General features: G+C 48.4%; 1 protein-coding gene across 2 annotated transcripts in view; it reads right to left on the reverse strand.

Annotated features, from left to right (window-relative positions):
* Window positions 1-1,660: 1,660 nt before the first annotated feature.
* The window catches only part of LOC118509321 (protein tiptop), a 155,768-nt gene continuing 137,415 nt past the window's right edge, over window positions 1,661-20,013 (reverse strand). Inside the window, exons 1-2 of one of the 2 annotated variants that reach the window (XM_036049785.1) lie at window positions 14,357-16,554; window positions 1,661-6,375 (exon numbers count right to left, since the gene is read on the reverse strand). In XM_036049785.1, coding sequence (XP_035905678.1) covers window positions 2,466-6,375; window positions 14,357-14,412 — 3,966 coding nt within the window. In that variant the 5' untranslated portion in view covers window positions 14,413-16,554 and the 3' untranslated portion in view covers window positions 1,661-2,465. Of the gene's footprint in view, window positions 6,376-14,356; window positions 16,555-20,013 lie in introns of those variants that run through there. The other variant, XM_036049784.1, reaches the window with a different exon arrangement.

Here is a 20,013-nt window from a genome sequence, read left to right on the forward strand (position 1 = left end):
TTTTTAATTTGTTTCGTTTAAAGATTCCAAACATTTAAATAGTTGCTTTTAGTTTAATTACTTTTACCCGCCCCGCACCATCATCCGTTCCGTAGATGTACACAATTAATGGCCGTGAGAGCTGCCACTGCTGGTCGAGCGAAGTCGTGCCGCAGCTGAGATTTGCAGGCTTTGATTTTGCGGTTATTCGCGGTCGTAGGTTTTTTTGTTTTTATAATTAGAATAATAATAATAATAATTTTTATAGTAATATAATTCAAACTGTTTCTTCAATATACAATGTACATAGTTCTATATGTATATATATATAGAGATAGATTCCTCTTTCCTCTCAGTATACCAATGTGTGAGTTCGACTGCTTTGCGTTGATTCAATGTTTTTTGTTGTTGCAATTTTGCCCGCGTATACAGAGTTTCGATCGTATGAACTGTGTATTTTCAGTGTGCATAGTTCTAGTTGTATAATGCTAAATGCTTACCTGGGTACACACACACACCAGTTTTACAAATGCACCGCGCATCCCCCGTTTAACCCCGTTGCGGCGTGGCATTATCCGCAACGTTCGTAGTTGAGGGTTTATGAAAGAAGGGGTAGAACTACGCTTTAGTTCGTAAACCTATAAGTTACGTAAATCACTCTCAATAAATAAGTTTTCATCAATCGGTTAATCCCGGGTCGACCTAATGCTGTTACGCCGCTGGATGCGAATTCCTACGCTACCTGCTAGCGATGATACTTGGCGTCTTCCTCTATCTACAGCTGGTAGGCGCGAAAATACTTTAGAGGTTTAGATTCTTGTTCGTTTGTTTGTTAATTTCTATATTTCTAGTTTTGCTTCTGCTTCCCCTTCCCCGACAGCCGTTAGAAATGCTAGTTTTTTTTTTGCTTGCGTACAAGTGCCTCGCGAGGCACGGAATTCAGTAAAAGGGTATACACTAGATGCTTACGTTTTGCGGATGGAACTACTGGAGTCTCGCACGACCTCACTCTTATTCTTGTAAACGTAATTTGAAGACAGGCTAATCAGTGTATGGGTTGATATTGATCTATTTACAGCACCGGCCCCACCAGGATGATATCCCCCCTCTCCCCTGAGTGGTGCACGGTTTGTCGTCGTCCACTATTTAAGATTGATCAATGTCAGGCAACAACTTTGCGTGGTTAAAGGTACAAAACAAGACTGGAGAAGCTATGATTGAAAGCGATCATCAGCTCACAAAGATTTGTTACCCCAAACAAGGAGAACCAAAAAATGATTAAACTTGCAATCACTAGTGTAACCTTTACAAATCTCCATTGTGTGGCGCACTGCAACACTGGCAAAATCAAAATGGGTAACAAGATTTTGATTTTTAACTGCCGTATGATCCTCTTCCGATCGGTCGGTTCCATGGTGTGTGGTTTTTCTCTACAGGGTGCGTATGCTAAAAATCGCCTCTATTCTTGCGATGTGTAAATTGAATGATCGAACATTTGTTTAGTATACTGAATTTTGGCACGTCTGTTTTGTTTGTTTTTACATTTCGTATCATTTCGTAACAGCGTTCTAGTTTGAACCACTCTGCCAACCATTCGGTGCACAGTTAGCAGTAGAGATTTGTTTGCATTTTGTTGTTGTAAATTTGCATTTTGTTGTTGTTTGCATTTTTGAGATTGTTGCTTTGTAAATTTTGTTTTATATTAGCTTGTGTTTTGTTTTGCTTTGCTGTTATGGGTTTCTGAATGGGGGAAACAAGAGCTTTAGCTTCTGCGTATAATATGTTTTCCTCCCTCTACCGTATACTCAAACGAATTGGGGCTTTTGTTTTTGCTGAACAACAATTTGTCTCGTTTTCCCAAAATGCAATTTTGGGCATATTAAATTTGTCGTAAACATTTCAATGTGTATGAGTGTGGGTGTGGGTGTGTTTGTGTAAATTACGTATACCAAATTTCAGAGTAAATTGAATTTGCTTTTCGCGTGTTACAAGCGTAGCGCTACGGCTGTTTCATCATATTTCGTATTTCTTTGCTTTCGTATAACCATGTTGCTGTTTAAGTTGACTATAGTTTACCTTTAAATTGCCTTTTTTCAACTGACCAAATCGAGCTGCTACTCGCGTGCCACCATGTTTTTCCCCGCTGACCCGACGACGTGAACACCCGAAGGATATGTGTATGGGTGTGTGCGTATGATCTTGTTCATGAGTAATCTGCATAAGACGGGACGAAAGATTCACCAGCACACTCACTGGTTACGGTGAAGGGTGGTCCGTTCCACGGGAGTACGAAGAAGGTGTAACGAAAGCGATCGGGCGATCGTCGAACGAAACACCGAACGATCACCATTTTGTTTTTTCTTCCGCGCGTGCACTCGATCGCGGATTGATCTCATTTCGCACTTTCTGCTTCCTGCTTCGCGCACTCGTCACACACACACACACACACGGAGGAAGGCTTTATCGACACGAAAGCCTTAAGAGTGTCAGACGTACTTGGACGAAAGTTGCTTCGCTAGTTCAGTGTACTTGAGGAACTTGGAGTGAGGACTTTCATCGAACGCGGGCGACTGTGAGGGTGGTGGGCTTTTGGCCGACGAAGGTCCATTTCCCGACTCATGGCCAACGCGGCGCTCCACACTCTCCCGACCGGTGGATGAGGCTGATGAGGATGAAGATCCCGTCGAGGATCCGGTCACGAGTGACAGCGGTGCAGTCGAACCGGTCGATTTGGGTGAGTTCGGCGCGGGTGAGGAACGTGTCTTAAGTGACTGTGCGCCACTGGTTGCGGCCAGAGATAGGGCGCCCGGCCCACCACCCGGAACCTTCGGGTCCGGAATGACATCATCGTTCACGAAGTGCGCTTTGGATAGATGGTGCCGGTAGGCTCCCTTCGAACCGAACGTTGTATCACAGTACGCACACTTGATCGTGCCGCCGGCAACGTCCTCCGACACGACGGCTTCGTTGCAGGCCCAGCTAAATGCCAGGATGGCCCCAGGAGCCGTTCGCGACCCGGAACTGTTGGTAGTGGCTGCGAGCAGTGCAGAGCTGCTCGAACTACCACGACCTCCACCGCCAGCCGAAGGTGTTTCCGTCTTATCACAAAGCTTCTGCAGGGCGGCCAACGGATGGGCGCTCGACTTTTTGCCTCCAGAACCTCCGGAGGATGCAGCATCACCGCCACCGGTTGAGCCACTGCCCGCACCGGTCAAACTGTCGAACATGGACGAGAGTGCACCGAGACTGTTGCTGACGTTGGATGACTTTTTCGAGCTACAGTCGCCGGCGCCCGGCGTTGACCGGGAAGCGATGGAATGATGGTCACTGAGTGGGCTGGCTGCTGGACTCAGCGGTACACTGGCCGTGGAGAGCCGTGGACTGGGTGCAGGGCTCGATGCAACACTGCTCCGTCTCGGTGGTTCTTGATCGTCGCGATCATCCCGATGCTGGGCCTTGCTCGGTGGCCGCATCTCGTGATCGGTTTCGTGATCATCGCCCTCCTCTGGCATTAGCTCTTTCTTGATGCGGATCTTGCCTTGCTCGGCTGCCGGTTTGGTTTCAGCCTCCGGCGATTCGTCGTCACTGTGCAGTTCTCGTTTGATCGGTGGTTGCGCGTGAAGATCGGACCCATCTGGGTGATGATGGTCGGACTGCTCCGAGTACGGTTTGTCCGGTGTTCCGCGCGGTGTGGAATGGCTCGGGGTGTCGAACTTTTTCTCGGGCGTCAACGAATTCATGCGACTGCTGCCGCGCTCTGAGATGGAGCTGGACTCACTGCCACTACGCTCGCGGCGACCAAACTGTTGCGAAGCGTACTGTGCCTGCTGCTGTTGGTGGTGGTACGATCGCAGGAGATTCATTGTCTGCGGATCGACCAGCGGTTTGGTGTAGTCTACACTCTCGTCAATGCCGAGCCGCTTCAGGATGCTGGACCCAAGCGGCGTTGAACTTTGGCCACCGCCTCCACCACCGCCACTGCCGGAATAGTTCGAACCTCCGTGGCGCGATCGCGTATCGAAACTTTTCTCGATCAACTGCTCGATGGCGTTCAGCACCGAAGGGGAGGAACTCTTTTCACCTCCCCCGCCACCATTACCATCCTTCTTGGTCAGCATTGACACCGGCGACAGTAGGTCCGAACCGAGCGGTGACTTCTGGGATGACAGTGGAGATGCTAAGTCGTCACTAACGCTCTTGCGACCATCGCGTCCAGTCGGCGTAACGGGTGAGATCGAGTCGGGTGGGATGATGGTGTTGGAGAGCAGAGCGCTCTTCAGCTTATCACGCTGTTGCTGAGCGGCCAGCAAAGCCGTTCCGCCGATGCACTGCCGAATGTGATCGACAAACATGGTGGTTTCGATTTTCTCGTTACATTTCTCGCAGCTTATCTTACCCGCACCGAGATCTCGCAGCGGTTTGTTGGCGGCATTGACGGCCGCTGCGACAGCGGCTGCAGCGGCCGCGGCAGAGTTCGGACCAGTATCTGCTCCGTTCTTGCCGTAGTCGTGCTGGGCACGCTCCATCTCGAGCAGCTTCCGTACCGGCAAAGACTTTTTGCGCTTTTCCCGAGTCTGCCGCCGACGACTGCCACTCTCGGTGATCGATCGCATGATATGCTCTTTGTAGTGTGCGTTCTTCACCATGTGATTGCTGAGTTCCTTCAGCGAGGAGAACGCTTGATCACACACTTTGCATGTTAGCACGGCGCTGACGTGACTGTTTGTTTGTGCAGCTGCGGCCGCGTTCGCAGCACCACCCGGACCACCCCCTCCAGCTCCTCCACCGTTCGGTCCTGCGCCACCACTCGGACCTGCGCCTCCCGCAGCTCCAGCAGGACCGCCTCCAGCCCCACCACCACCACCACCACTTGACTTGTCCGAATCGGATGACTTCCACGAGATGATCTGCTCCTGTGAGATGATGTTGGTGTAGTGCTGGGTTTGCTGCATGTGCGCCGTCATTTCAGCTAACGTGCGGAAGCTCTGACCACACCACATACACTTCAGGATCTGACGCGTCTGTTCCGCACCCTTGCCCAACCAAACGTCCTGACCGCGCACCAACTTCCGCGGCAGTGGCATCGTCTCTTTGATGAGCATGTTGAGTTCGCTTGGCGATGGCTTTGACGCCGTACCGTGCCCTTGACCACTCTGTCCCCCCGAACCACCCATGTTGTTGCCACCCTGGGCCGGTGGTGGAATCGGTTGTTGAGCGTGTCCACCCGAGCCGCCTCCGCCACCGCCAGGAGGCACATTAACGCCACAGTGCTTCGTCTCCTTCATGTGCGTTGTCATGGCGGCCAGCGAAGGGAAACTCTGCTTGCACCAAACACACTTCAACACATCCTTCGCCGAGTCGGCACCCTTGTTGAGCCAGTGCGACTGCCAGGCACTGTGTCGGCCACCTCCTCCCGCACCACCACCACCTCCACCGCCTCCACCACCAGAATTGCCGGTGCTCGGAGATCGATAGATGTCCTCGCCGCCCAAACGGCTCAGCTCCGACATCTTTTCCAGCGCCTTCGTCGCATCGTTGGTGACGGCGGCAGCGGCCGCAGCGGCTGCTGCAGCAGCTGCGACCGATTTGTGCTTACCGTTCCAACTGTCCGCGTGCATAGCATGCTGGTGGTGATTGTTCTTCGGCGAAAGACCAGCAGCTGCTACTGCTGCCGCAGCCAGATAAGGTAGCTGCGGAGTGACCGGAGTGCTCCAGGGCGTTACGATGGCTGGTTTGTAGTCGAGCGAACGGGTAGTTTTGCGAGGCGGTGGTGACGCTCCTTCCTCATCGCCTGTCCGCTTCCGATGGCTTACAGACAGATCGAGCGGGCTGTTGTCACCGATGCCTGACTTTTGGCTGAGATTGACCGCATCACCGCAATCACTACCACCGTCTCCATCACCGTCACCCTCTCCACCACGGCTGCCGCGTCCTCCCGCTCCCCCTGCTCCACCACCTTCACCGCCGTCGTCGTCCTCGTCGTCGTCCTCGTCGTCATCGTCGCCACCGCCGCCACCGGAGCCTCGCTTCTTGCTAAAGTCCAGCACCGTTGCGTCGTCGTTCTCGTCCGTCGGTGACCGTAGAGGTAGTACGGGTGGCGAGCCATTCCGAACCGAGGCGAGACCTGCGGCTAGCGGCGAACTCAGCAGCAGCCGGTTCTGTTGTGCTGCAACTGCTGCGTTGAGATACGCCGCCATGGCGGCCGAATGCTGAGGCAGGAGGGCGGCTGCAGCGGCCGGTGGTAACGTCGGCGGAAGCGTGATCGAAACCGGGCTCAGGTTGTTACCCGCGCCCTGCTCCTCACGATCCCCCTCCGAGCGGATGGACTCATCCGATGGACAGCGCCCACCACCCGACGACGATTCCCTCGATTGGCATCTAGGGCTGGCCATTTCACTGCGGACGAAAGGGAGAACAGAACAATTTGTAAGTGAGGGTTTGGCAACGGAGGGATTTCTTTTAATTGCTTTGGGTTCATATTGAACAAGCTGAAATAAATAGCTAATTGATTTCTATCAAATTTGGAGCCAAATTACAAATGCGATTAAAGCCCCGATACACAGGACTATAACTATAACACAGAACTAACTATAACAGGCATTGGAATTGAGTTTTAACAACAACTTAAACCTTAAAATTGATGCCTGAGAATCTAATAAACGCCAATCAGCACCTTTCAAAATCGCTTCCTGTCAACAGCACATTAACGCACCTAAAGTCTTTGAGGTAAATTAAGAAATGCTTTGCACGAAATTCCAAATGGCACATTTAAAAAAAACCCCAGCACAACCTTTAAAACGTACATCTGTTACAAATCTTATTCCCCGGGTGATTGATTCAAAAAAGCGGTGTGAATTAATCTCTCTTCCAATAGCTAAACCATCTAATGACCTAATGATGCGCTGCTGCTACAAATAATGGATTAAATGAGCTTAAACTGTTTATGGTTCATCGCGCTGGCGTTCGTTTGTGCAAGATTGCGTTCTCCCCGCGGGCGGGACACAGATTCTTCTTGTGCGCGCTCGCGGTACAAACCTTTGCCGTGCGCCGAGTCGCGGGCGGCTTTACCAGCGACCACGGTGCGATAATTTATGGACCATTCAAAATTTCGGTCGGTCCCGAGCGCATCCGAATTGGCCCTGATCGTCGTCACTCATACCGTCAGCGTACGACGGTTTCGCAAACGTCGCCAGATTAGTTGTGGTTGTGGAACTTCCAAAAAAAAAACGGCCACAACACTCATACATACGTTCCTAGCCGTCCGCCGAAATTGGAATTAAGATAGCGAGTGCGCGAGCATAGCCATAGCTTTTCCGAAACCGATCCCGGGCGGCACACAACAGCAACAACGCGATGGCCGCATGTTTGAGTTCCTGCGCAGACGGCACACAATTGCTACTGGTGCGCATCAACGCATGCGTTGGCGTTGGCGCAGCTTACCCGAGAGCGATAGGGTAAATGGAACAATTTTCAGCTTTTGTGTTTGATTTACGATGACAGCCTTCCCCGCCGCAAACGGCACAGGGGGAAACGCTCTTCAAGACCTCAGCTACCGAAAGGGGGTGGATGTGTGAGGAGGCAAGGGAGGCGATGAAGAACGATCGCGTCTAAATATGGCCAGCGGTTGATGAAACTATGATGAGTGTGTTACTTTCGAACGGTTGGCCTCCGAAGAAAGATAGATCGCTGGGGATTTTCGAACCCGAAATTTCCCTCGTGGTGTATGAGTAAAAAAACTCCCCCAAAAACTCTCACACAAATGCTCATAATGGAGAGACAACACTACTTGGAAACATGCCTGGGGAATATGGTCTATGCTAGCGGAAAAAAGGAAAAACAAAAACGAACTATTTTCCATGTTCTACTGGCCATGGTCACAGTACAAAGGAAAAAAGTGTCACCCAGTCCGGGCCATTTTGGAAACCATGTGGGAAAACCAAAACTCAAATGCGGGCAAACTGCGAAGAGAAAGAGAAAATAAAAAGCACACGGAAGAAAACGCCGAAACAGTGAGGCCAATCCATCATCAGAGTCCGTACAGTTGCTTTCAGGCTTTCTTTTTGCCATCATCTAGCCCGAGGAGTATGTATGTGTGTGAGTGTGTGTTTGAGTCCTTTGGAGTGGATTATGATTGCCCTAAATGCAAATATTATTTATGTAGCCTTCAAGGTTCGGTCACAATGGAGCAGCACTCTTTCGTCGAATTGGCTGTGGATTGATGGTACGTGGCGTGTGTTTTTTTGCTGTTGGAGGGTGCCCGCCTGCTTTCTTTCCATTCGAAATGTTCTGTTTTCCACGATGGAAAACTAGAAACCCCGTTCGTGCGTGCATTCAACCATCGTCGTCGATAACCGTTCGTGGGTCGATAAACGAGCTAGTCACGAGCTAGAACAAGCTAGAGTGAGAGCGAGAGGGAAACAGCACAAAGTGTACATCAAAGTGTAGCCCTCACAGTTCCAACCCAAATGAGACTGTTGTTGGTGGGGTTTATGTTGTGGACATAAAAAAGCGACAAGAAAAAAGGTACTACCCAACCGAGTGAAGTGTACAGTGATGGCAGTGTTGGTGGTGGAGTTCAGTCCAATCACGGGCTAGATGGATGGATGGATGGATGGATGGCTAGATCGGTAGGATAACCGTCAGATGCACTCGCCGGCATACCGTGCGAGGGGAGTGAAACATAGACGCCTCGACGGTGGCCACCGCCGAAAGGCGAGCGGGCGGAGAATCCGGAGGGTGAAAACGAGTCTCGCGGCTGAAGCCTCCCCCCCCCCCCGAGAGTGACACACGGTGGAATGGAAAATTGATTTATAGTTATGTGCACAGTTAGATATTATTGGATAATTCTGTCATTGTCAATTCGACTTGATTTACAGTTATTGTTTTATTACGAGTTTATCATCATCATTATTGCTATTATTGTTATTAACTAACACATAAAAACGAGCTTGTACGCAGGGCATTAGATGTCAACCTTAATGGTGCACTACCGAGTGAAAATGTTGGATGTGTTGCATGCACCGCGGTGTAGCGGTGGCGTGGTACTGGAGTGGTTGTAAAGCTCGGTGGCCAATCGCTCGATTCCGGTTGCGATTCGTAGCTGGTGGAGGCCGCTTGGGCAAGGTTCATTAATGCACCGATGCATGATAGCGAACAGCAAATCATCTAGTCATAAATTGCATTTATCGCAAACTCCACACGATTGATGGTGCCAGCCGTTACCTTTTGCGTATGCGTATTGAAATGTGCAAAGTTTGTTTGGACCAGCGGGCGGTCCAGCGCCCGGCAGCCAGACAAGCGGGACAAGTGACGAAAATAATCCCTGCACAACATCGAAGATGGCCAGATGGCGATATGTGAATCGTGTTTGCTGACCGTTTTAGCTGGGAGAGTAGCTATATAGCAAAATAAAAATGGTTAAACATATACCACGTCGGAGTGAGGAATTGGAAACCACACTGCCAGACATTCATCATCGTTCAACATCACTTTGTTGTTTCGATACTTTCTTAATGACCAGATGTTTCACATTTTTTGTGCTGCCGTCCGAAGAAAATATGTCCAAAACGAGGACGCGTCGACGGGCCAATTTGGAGGCCCCCCAACAAAGAAGGACCAATCGGACCAAAATCCAACCGAATCCATTCCAACGTCGTTTTTTCATACATATCATAGATTTCGTTTTTTAAAAACCTCCACAGTCTGGGGCACAGTTTCGGCGCGCAGGGCAAACAAACGTTGATTGTGGCACGAGCAGTGTGGTCGTGCTTTCGATTGGCCGACGGCAGTCGGAATGCGTACGGCGACATCTACACACCTACACCGAAGCTCATCATTATCCTCTCAACCTTTCGAACGTTCGTCCCGATGAACGACGGGCCGGATGATTAACAACCTTCCAAAACTGGGCGCGAGTGAAGCGAAAACCCCAATCGAAATGACCAGCCTCCCGCACAGCAGAAAGGAGGAAAAAACAAAACCGAAGAACGACGAAAGGGAGATGCCGCTAAATGCGAGCGAAAGAAATATAAAACATAAACATCAAACCACGCCTGCCCCGTGCATTTGCCGGGCGTTCTGCTTTTTCATCTCGTTCTCGGTTCCGTTTCGGTCGCTCCGTTTCGCTGGTGGTTCGCGATGGTGGCAAATGCATTTCGTGTGCAGCCAGCAACTGCACACGGAACCGGCTGCGCGAATCGAATTGTCTCGAAGGACAACAGAAACCTGAAGCACAAAAGCAACTGGCTGACTGCAATTGTATCTGCAGCTCTGGAGCACCAGCACAAACACATGCAGGCGAAATGCATCAATATGTATGTGGATCATTCGGGAACCCGAAAAGAAATGTGGGAGAAAGAGTTTGGAAAGAAAATTACTTCAGCTGTCATCGAGCGGATGACGTTTGGAGAGGCCCACGGGGGTATCTATCACATGGTAAGTGCGTTAGGTTTTTTGAGTAAGCGTTGCCCGCGTTGAACGATCGAGATGCTGTAGCATACAAATAACGATTTATGTGAATTCTTCAAGATATACACGCTTTGCCGGCCACACACGCACACTCGACTCGTGGGGGTCTGTTCTAGTTCATTCCCATTCTGTTCCCATTCCCGATTGCTCCGGGTGAGTGACAGACATTTGGGTTTGAGAAAAACTCTTTTCTATTGCTCGGGTCTCCTTCAAGCATAATAAACACGCACACACACACACACACACACTCGTAGAAGCTATCGGGTGTGACTCAATCCCAAAACCCCGAGAGCAGTGTCTGGTGTCTCCGATATCTTCGGCGGAGAAAGGCACCGCCAAAAATCTGGCCTGGGTTTTTTCCTGGAGCTGAGCCGATACTTGCGCCCGTTCGGAAAGGGTCGCAAGGGAGATAAAAGGTAATAAATTAAATTTTGTCAGTTAAAAAGGGATTAATTTTAATTTAGATAGTGTGTGTGTGTGTGCGTGTGCATATCTGCCATCCACCGCCAACCCCCCGGGGGTTGCGTTTGTGAGTGAGGTGCGTCCATGGTTGGACACATGGTGAAACATCCCAGGAGGTCTAACCCGGCACGCTGCACAGAGCTGTGATAACGCTCTTCGGTTTATGAGTATTTTTGATGGTTTTACGCAATAAAAAAAAAAGGCTGAATGAAGCGAAGGACATTTAAGCACTCGCCGAAAGGACGAATGCCGATGAAAGGTGGTGTCTGTTTTATTATTTCATATATATTTCATTCATTCGTGCGTGATTCGTCTTATGGGAGAGATTTCAATGGTTTACTGTTCTGTTCGGTTCTCTGTAGGTCTGGATGTTTTTTTTTTGTTTGAGTTTGTGTTCCTCTGTTGAAGGTTGACATGCAAGTGTGAGCTGTCTCAAGGGATCCATTTGAATTTTTCATCTTGGGTAGCGTCTAAGCGCCGGAATACCGGGGCGGAAACATCAACGACAAAAACACAAACTCCACATGTTGGCTGCGCCCGCGAGACGAAAGCAACGTGCAATGATAAATGTGTCGCCTGCATTTGTTCTGACCGTGACGACAAAGAAACTAGTTTTTCAGTTTAAAATTAGAGCTCACCGCGATGCGGTATGATTCATGCCTTTGTTTGTGTGTTTGGTTTCAATTGTAAACTGTTAAAAATTGTTTGAAAATTTGAAGTCAAATGGAAAAATAGGCTCTTGAAAATATAGTATTTATTTAGACTTACTGGAATTTATTTAAGTGCAAAAATCAATAAAAAAAAACTTTAAGCCAGTTCTATCAACCGTTTCGCTCCCAACGATTTAATTACTTCATTTTTAAGTCAAACGTCAAGGTTTGTTGGATCAAGCGTTATACACCTCCAGTACCGATCCTAACAGGGACAGGTCTTGTACGGTAATTTCCGGTTAAAATATAGATTGCCCATCAAATCAACTGCATTGTCGGATGTGTCCGAGCAACGGAACCGGAACACATACATACCGTCATGCTATCTCGAGACAGTCACGGTACAAAACAAATATATGACATCCAATCTGACACAACGGAAAGCCACGGACAGTAGTAGTAGCAGTGGTAGCAACAGTATCACCACATGACGTTGGTGAATTAAAAATAAAATAAACGAGAAAAAAAAACACACACACATACACTACGGTACGGCCAGTCACTCGGCCGATGGATGTTATTAAAATGAATTATTACTCCTCATAATTGACATTTGTCACACGCACCACTGTAATCGTTTATCGAGTTTCCGGTTGATGGCCAGCTCACCAAACTCACGAAGGTGGCAGATGAAGATGATTCAGTTTAATTGGGACCTCACCGTTCGAAATCGGAACGGGGGCGGAAGGGAGGGAGTCGTCGAAAAACCTTTGGAAACCGTATGGGCACCTATCATGGCGGCATGATAAATAATGGGTTTGGGGGACTCGAGCGGAAAAACCAACGGAATATGGGCGATATAAATTAAGTGAGGTTGTTTCGGGTTGTTTCTTCGGTTCGCTTTCCCGTGGTCGCCTTCTGGTGTTTTTTTTTTGTTTGTGCCGTCTTCTTCCGAGGTCCGGATCTAGTTTGTGGCGAGAGATGTTGTGTGTCTTCTTTTAGCCCACTGCTACCGAGCAAACGTGCTTCGGAAGCTCTTCGTCAGGGGGTTCGAACGGTTGACCGATCGGTTTTTTTTTGCTACCTGAGCGGAAAACGGATGGCACAGCAAGAAATTAAGGAGTCTGCATTTGAAAAATGATTATACAACGTTCAGGTAGCGATGTCGGTGATGCCAGCTTCCACACGTTTCGTGTGGACGTTATGTGACAGGCGGAGCGTTTCTAAGGTGACAGTTGGGCCGAATTGGACAACAACACACACACACAGAGAAATGTCACTCGCAGCTTCCCCCTGTGAGGAAGACTCCGTACCGGATCTGTTAGGATGGTCGCGGCTCCAAAGTACATTAAATTTTACGACTGCAGCGAGAGCAACTCGTAAATCCACTCTTCATTCACGTCCTCTAGCTTGTACGTGTTGCTGTATGTGTGTGTTTGTGTGTGGTGTGTGTGTTCAGGACATCGTTTTCGGGTTTCCGTTTTCGGGAAACGTCCTAAACGGCAAGTGCCGATAACACCATGGACACGCAACAACAAAAAGAACGCAAGCAAACCTCCCAAAACGCAATCTCGCACACGTTCAGTGCACGTTCGTTCCGCAAAACGAACGCACCCATACAGCAGTAGTACACCGCGGAGAGCCGAAGGTTAAGACCGAACCGACCGGAGTGAAACAACAGCCCCCGAACACAGGCTCCGTACCGGTCCGAATTGGCCGGGAAAAGCGCGTGTTCGCACATTGCCTGCGGTGTAGAAGACCAGCAAGGAAAAACATGATCGGCGGCACCGGCACACGAGAGTTTACCCCACGAGAAGGCATGTTTCATCACCCGCAGCCCATATAGCGCCACGCACCATTGACCGCCAAAATTGGATCATATAGAGAACAGAGAGAGAGAGAGAGAGGTGGCGGCCCGTTATGAAGCCGCTCATTTGCCGCCTATTTCGCTACAATGTACGTGCAACCGTGTACCGGGAGTGCGCCGAGTCTTTAACGAGGTAATTAAAAGCGAGCGTTAGAACAATAAATAACCTCCTCCAGTGTGTGTGTGTGTGTGTGTGTTTGTGGGCAATGCTTTCAGCCAGTTAGCTGAAGGAGGATATTTGTACTTGCGTACATTTGCCGCAGTAGTCAGTGTAGTAAACGCGAGACGCAACTCTTTATCCAATCTATCATGTTGTGGATCGAAATAGACTCACATAGGGTGGGAGCTTGAGATTGATCAAAAGCCAGGTGGCAGAAGGCAACCACTGACGACAGGAATCACTTCCACACACACACACACACATACACGAGGACCTTTCTCGGTGCAACGATGTGTGTGATTAGTACACTTTACAGAGATTTTGTTGAAATCACTTTCTTTGGAATGATGAACGATTTGAGGAAAACTTCATTTAATGATCCTTATGATCTACAAGGACAAAAAGGACATAAATTCACAATGGTGACTGATTTCAATAACAGATGTTTTAAGAGATCCTCAAGACCTTTTCCAATTTCCAATAAGGAACTAGTAATAGAGTCTCTCTGATCATAAAACAATATTGAAATCAATGGGCGATTTTTATAAAATGAATAATCTACCCAATCTTCATCTTTGTGTTGTTTTAAGCCACGAGACACTTGTTTTATGATCTGATAAATGCTGTATTACAACACGAAAGACTACTATAGTCCCATATGGTTGGTAGGATGGTAAGTTCATCCAGACTTTATGAGATACAAAACTTAACGATCAACCCACAATGAACAAAGGACACTCTTTAAACATATCATAACGGCTCAACAATTACCTAGCGTGAAGGGCCTGTCGGTAGATTTCCAACATCACTGCCTCGTGGAGCATCATCGATGGAAGATTTTGGTTATCAATTTTTGAAACTTTACTTAAAACGGTGTGCGACCAGAAACAGGTGTACTGCTTCCGGCGATGATTTTCCCTAAAGGATATATGCGCGCGTGATCGTCGTCGTTGCCCCTACGCTCGTTGGTAGCACACGCAGGGTTACACACAGGGTTTTCACACGTCCGAAACTGTTTCAAAAGATGTGGTGGTTCTTCGCGCGATCACCACCGATATTACACCGATTACACCGATTGGTTGGGTTTTACACTAGTCACTCGCAGGGTTGGCATGGGCGAGTGTGACACACACACACAAAGTAACACAAAAATCAAAACAAATAAATACCGTATACGTGGGTTTACGCGAAACGCGAATTTCAAAAGTGTCGCCGATTCTCTTCTCCAATCGATTCAAAACATCGGAACTGCGATTGACTATGATGCTAGATGTGCTTGAATGCAATGCATTTGTTTCTTCGTATAATTCGTATCGTGGCGGTATCTGCGTGCGTATATCATGTATGTTGCTTCGTACTCTTCGTATATTTTTGCTGACACTTTGCATCACGCCGTATCACAAACACTTGTTTCACTCATGCTTTGCCTAACCGGTAGATTCGTATAGCGCCGTATAGTTGCCGTATGGTTGTGCATTATTTATGTTTTCGCCATCTTCGGCACCGCGTAACCTGGGAGCCGTTTCACTTAGGTCGCGCACACACCGAACCACTGCGTGCCGTCTGCACACGCCTCGCTAGCACAACGTTCTGGGTGTTGTTGGGTTTGTGTCTTCTCGAACTCATCCTCGATCGTGCGGCGGCGTGGGCTCGATCGAGACGATCCGTACACCAGCTGCCGTGTCGGCTTCGGTTGCACCGTCGCTGGGGTGCAAACTGTTACCATTTGCATTTCACCATTGTTTTGTGGTATGTTGCATTGCGTACACTCATACGAAAACTGCACAATCACAAACTACCAACTCACGCAATTCAGTCTCGCCGAAATGATAGGAAACAAGTCACCCAGAAACTGTTCCGGAATGAAATATCATAACACGCGCGCAACACCCCCGTTTGAACTAAGCGTTGTTTGGTTGCGGGCTCCCGTCCCGAGATGCCGTTAGTGTCAACTGACGGAGCGTTGGTTGTTTCCGAAATGCTGGATGCTGACGAGTCGGGTTCCGAAAGCTCGTGCTCGAAATGTGTCCCGGGGCCGATAGGATACGGCTATGGCCGAAAGGAGAGCAAAATGTTCGGGCTGTCGGTCGTGTTGTGTTTCCGCTACCCGACGACTTTTGACTGACGGAAGCTGACGGCGGACAGACAGACGGCTGCCTTTCGACGCGGTTATGCTGCTGTCCCGTGTACGCAACGAACACCTATCACATCTGTGACATCTCGTGGTGGATATCACACCGAGTGACACATAAGGACGAACGCACACTAGCGCAGTAGGCGAATGCGCACGGCCAGTCGCGTTCTCTTTCTTTCTCACGCGCGTGGGGCGGGTTGTTTCTCACTCTTTCACTCTACTCACTTGAGCACACACACACACACACTCACACGAGCTCGTGTAGCTTCGGGTTTCCTCTCCTCTTTCTCCTGCTGCGCATACATAAACACGAACGCGCGGCTTGCTCTTTCTCGCACTAGCGCCACACACCGATGCACACCGTTTGACGAGCCGTCACTCACACCGACAACGCGCGTTGACGGTTTGTCCTCCTTTCCTTTTTGCCTGTGACACGAGACAACCGAGTTCCTTTGATGACGTCTTGCACGCCGAATGACGGATGCAGCTCGGGACTGCACGTCCGTCTTTGCACAACTTTCGGAACTGCAGAGTGTCCGGTACGGGCGATTTAAACCGACGGGATGTCACTCGTAGACTGTGAATTTCTAATTCACTTTTGTTGCTTTTTTGCGACTCACTGACAACATATCACTGACATATGTTTCTATACGCAGTGGACTCACAAATATAAACACTTTTCCGTATACAGTTAACGAATTCGAATTTTCCAAATCGGAGTGCCGACACGTGTGTTCCGTGTTCCCGAAAAGTGGTCTCGCGTGATACGGAGCGACAGCACGAGCACGGCGAGTATGCTTCCAGACCGCTTGCTTGTTTTTGTTGAACTGAATATCGTGAGAATTCGCCCGTTCGCCGTGGGGCAATGGGCAATCAGGCAGCCATACATCGACAAGCGGCACACGACTCACACACACTCTCACACATATGGCACAGCGTGGTAGGGGATTCGTGAGCACCAAAGGGCCACGGTTTTTGGGGTAGGGACGACCATGTTGCAACCCCTACCCGATGGCGTGTACATAGCGAAGCCGGAGATAAATAGGGGAAGTTTCCATCAGTCGCACCGGACTGTCAAACCGGTTCCCGAACCGTGCACCAACACCAGTGCACCACTCGGTGCCTAGGGGAGAATCCAACACAACCGTGCCAGCAACTGCCCTGTCAGACATGCTGCATGTTGTTTTCATAATTTATTGTTATTGTTGCCTTCTCGCTTGCAGGATTGCCGGTCGGTCGTTGGAGCGACCGAAACAGGTTGCCTGGGCTGTGGAAAAGTGGTGCGTGCGCAAGGTGAATTTCCCGAACCGGAGTTCCAGTTCGGAAACGCGAGAGCACACGCACACACTTACGCGCGAGCCGGCCACGAAGTTGGCCACGAAAACCCCCGCCTAGCGGCCGTAACGATGGGACGTAAATTATGGGATCATTTCGGAACACATTATTCCAGTGTGGAGCTTCAAACGCGCAATGTGTGTCGCGTGATGACTATTCTGGGGAACGGTCCGGTGTTCCCTGGTACTGTACGGTGCATAAGTCATCATCGCTTCACCGTCATCATCGTCATCATCGTCATCATCATCGCTTGTGCTACTCAATCGAACGTGCTTGTCAATCAGTCATCCTGCCCAGGCTTCAGGACTCCGCTCTGTCCAGTGTTGTGTGTGTTTGTATGTTTTTGGGTGCGTGTGTGTGTTTGCGTGTCGATCCGGGAAAGCATAAAGCCCCCCGATAATCGTATAATTGAGCATTACTTTTTACGTTCCGGCACTGCGATACGGGACGGGTGGGTAGTTTCATTGCGGCGTTGCGTTCCACTGTGTTTAACGTATGGTGATGGAAGGTTTTATTTTTGAGGTGATTCGACGGGACGCCCAAAAGGAACCTAGAAGTGTGCTCGTGCGTTGATGGTAATAAAAGTGACAGTCCTGTTGCGGAGAAACGCGTCAACTGGAATCGATGGTTCGTTTTCGTCCTGTTCGAAGACTGTGCAGACCGTGTGTGTGTGCGCGTCCTTTTGTGGTACGGGAGCCAAAATAGTGGGATGTCATTAATCCCCCCAGTCGGAATTGCCTGGCCGAAAGTGACGAGCCCGACTCGTCACGAATTTAGATGAGCTTCAAAAACTTCCAAGGATGACGAATCCTTGGGAGTGGGAAGAAAGCGCGTGAATGAGTGCGTGCGTACGTGTGTGTGTACGCTGCTGTTGCTTTTTATGATGTCAGCAGCCCGAGCAAGCGATCGCTCGTAAACGTTTATGGGTTCATCCATAAACGTGAGCAATTTACTTCTAATGCTCTTGACAAATGCTTTCTGTCGAAGCGAACAGCACGGTGTGTGTGTGTTGTTGCTGCTGCTCCCCTTTGTCGCGAGATATCGATGCGTTCGCTTCACAATTATCAAATCCAAAACGACGAACAATATCTTGCATCGTATGTGGAAATGTATTTCGTTTTTTTTTCGGCTGGCATAATTTTTCACGTACGAACGGCATTGTAAGGCTTTGCGTGAAAAATAACGTCTGCAAAACATTACGTAGGCAAGTGGGCCTAGGGAGTTTAAATTATGCTTGAGCCATGCAAGAAGAACAAATACTTAACAAGCTCAGATCGTTATGGTGGGTTTCTAGTGCTGTGATAACTAAGGTTTGTATGTAAGGCGCTCAACAGTGACGGTGCGGAAGCAATAAGGGGTTTTAGAAGAACTTCCAATGTGATCGGAGAGTGTTTTGTGGAAGTAGTTTAACGAAGCATTACATTAGATAATATAAGATTTAATAAAATTCGATGGATGTTTAAAGCATCCATATGTGACACTGTGAGTTGAGAGTTTTTTTTTTCTTTTTTTAATCTTAGTCGTGTAGTGAATATCTCATGAGCCTATTTTCCACCCTTTCTTTATTTGAAAGAACTCACTTGGTTTTATTATTAGCAGTGAAGTTTGTAATGGTAAGTATGTGGTTTTAGGAAAGAAAAAAGAGAAAATATGAAGGGTTTTGAAAAAGTGTATAGTGTCCAACTAATACATCGGCGAGACAATACGTGAAGCGATGATAAGGATTGCAATATGCTTGAGGTGTGACTGGAAAATAATATTTGCTGTGGTAGGCAGAACATCGTTAGTAATTAGTGGTCGTTATGCTAATTTTTGAAGTACTTAAAGCTCACAAAGTAAAGATGCTGCTTAGTGTTGCAGGCGTGCATAAAAACCTCAAGTGGGAGATTTTTACCCAGTCTTTACAACATTGTTGACATAAGGCACCTGTCACAACCAGAACAGAAAGTTAGGCTGAAGCTGTCAACAATAGTATATAGTGACACAAAAAGTTTATGTTTTGGGGATCTCTAGACTACATGCAGGACAGCATAAATAATAGATTTTAATATTGAATCGAAATTTCTATAAAAATTCTTTTTTTTTCTAAATTGAAAGCAGGAAGAATTGTACAACTTTTACACTATTATAAAATCAGAATTATACAACTGGACACTATTATAAAATCAATAATATAAAAAACGAAAAAAACGCAAGCGTTTTGCTCATTTGCATAAAGGTGTCAAGTTAGTGAGATAACAGTAGCATTGAAAGAAATATTAATTAAAAAAAGGCATAAAGTTTTAACCAAAGGCTCCCGGAACCAAACGATTGTACCAAACACTGCAGGCCCCTGATTGATGACAGGCCTACATTTTTGTCTTGTCACCAGCACGACAAAGGTTCTCCGACCGGCAAAGTGATGCGATATGGAAAAGGTATCGCTGCCGGCACGTCGCGCGAATGCAATCGCCAACAAAAAAGGGAAAAAAGACACTCCATACAGCAAAGCTACAACAGCAACAAAAAAAAAAAAAAAATGCGAACGAATTTGCGAGTAGGCAATTGATGGGCCACCGATGTGACTTCGATGTGGCCGGAAATGACAGCGAAAAACGGTGGGTTTTTGCAGGCAAAGAAAGCAATACGTTCGAAAACCCAGCAAACAGCAAACTGATAACGTCGACTCATAAGGACAACGGGCAAAAGAAACAAAAGGCCGACGAGAGAATGTCTGCGGCTTGGAAAAAGGGGTGGGGGCTGCATGGTGGATGAGGAAGAGAAAGTTGGGTAAGAATTAAACGGGAGGAAGGGTGGGCAAGAGCCGAATAAAAAAGGTAAAAACACTGCGATGATGACTGCAAGGGAGTAAAAGAAACTGATAGACAGCGGCATTTGCAATTTTCCGAGGCCAAGCTAACCGAAACTCATGGAACGATTATGCAAAATGTGCAGCAGCAGCAGCAGCACCGCCACCACG

Source organism: Anopheles stephensi, chromosome 3 (genome assembly GCF_013141755.1).
Source record: "Anopheles stephensi strain Indian chromosome 3, UCI_ANSTEP_V1.0, whole genome shotgun sequence".
NCBI classification, from domain to species: Eukaryota; Metazoa; Arthropoda; class Insecta; order Diptera; family Culicidae; genus Anopheles; species Anopheles stephensi.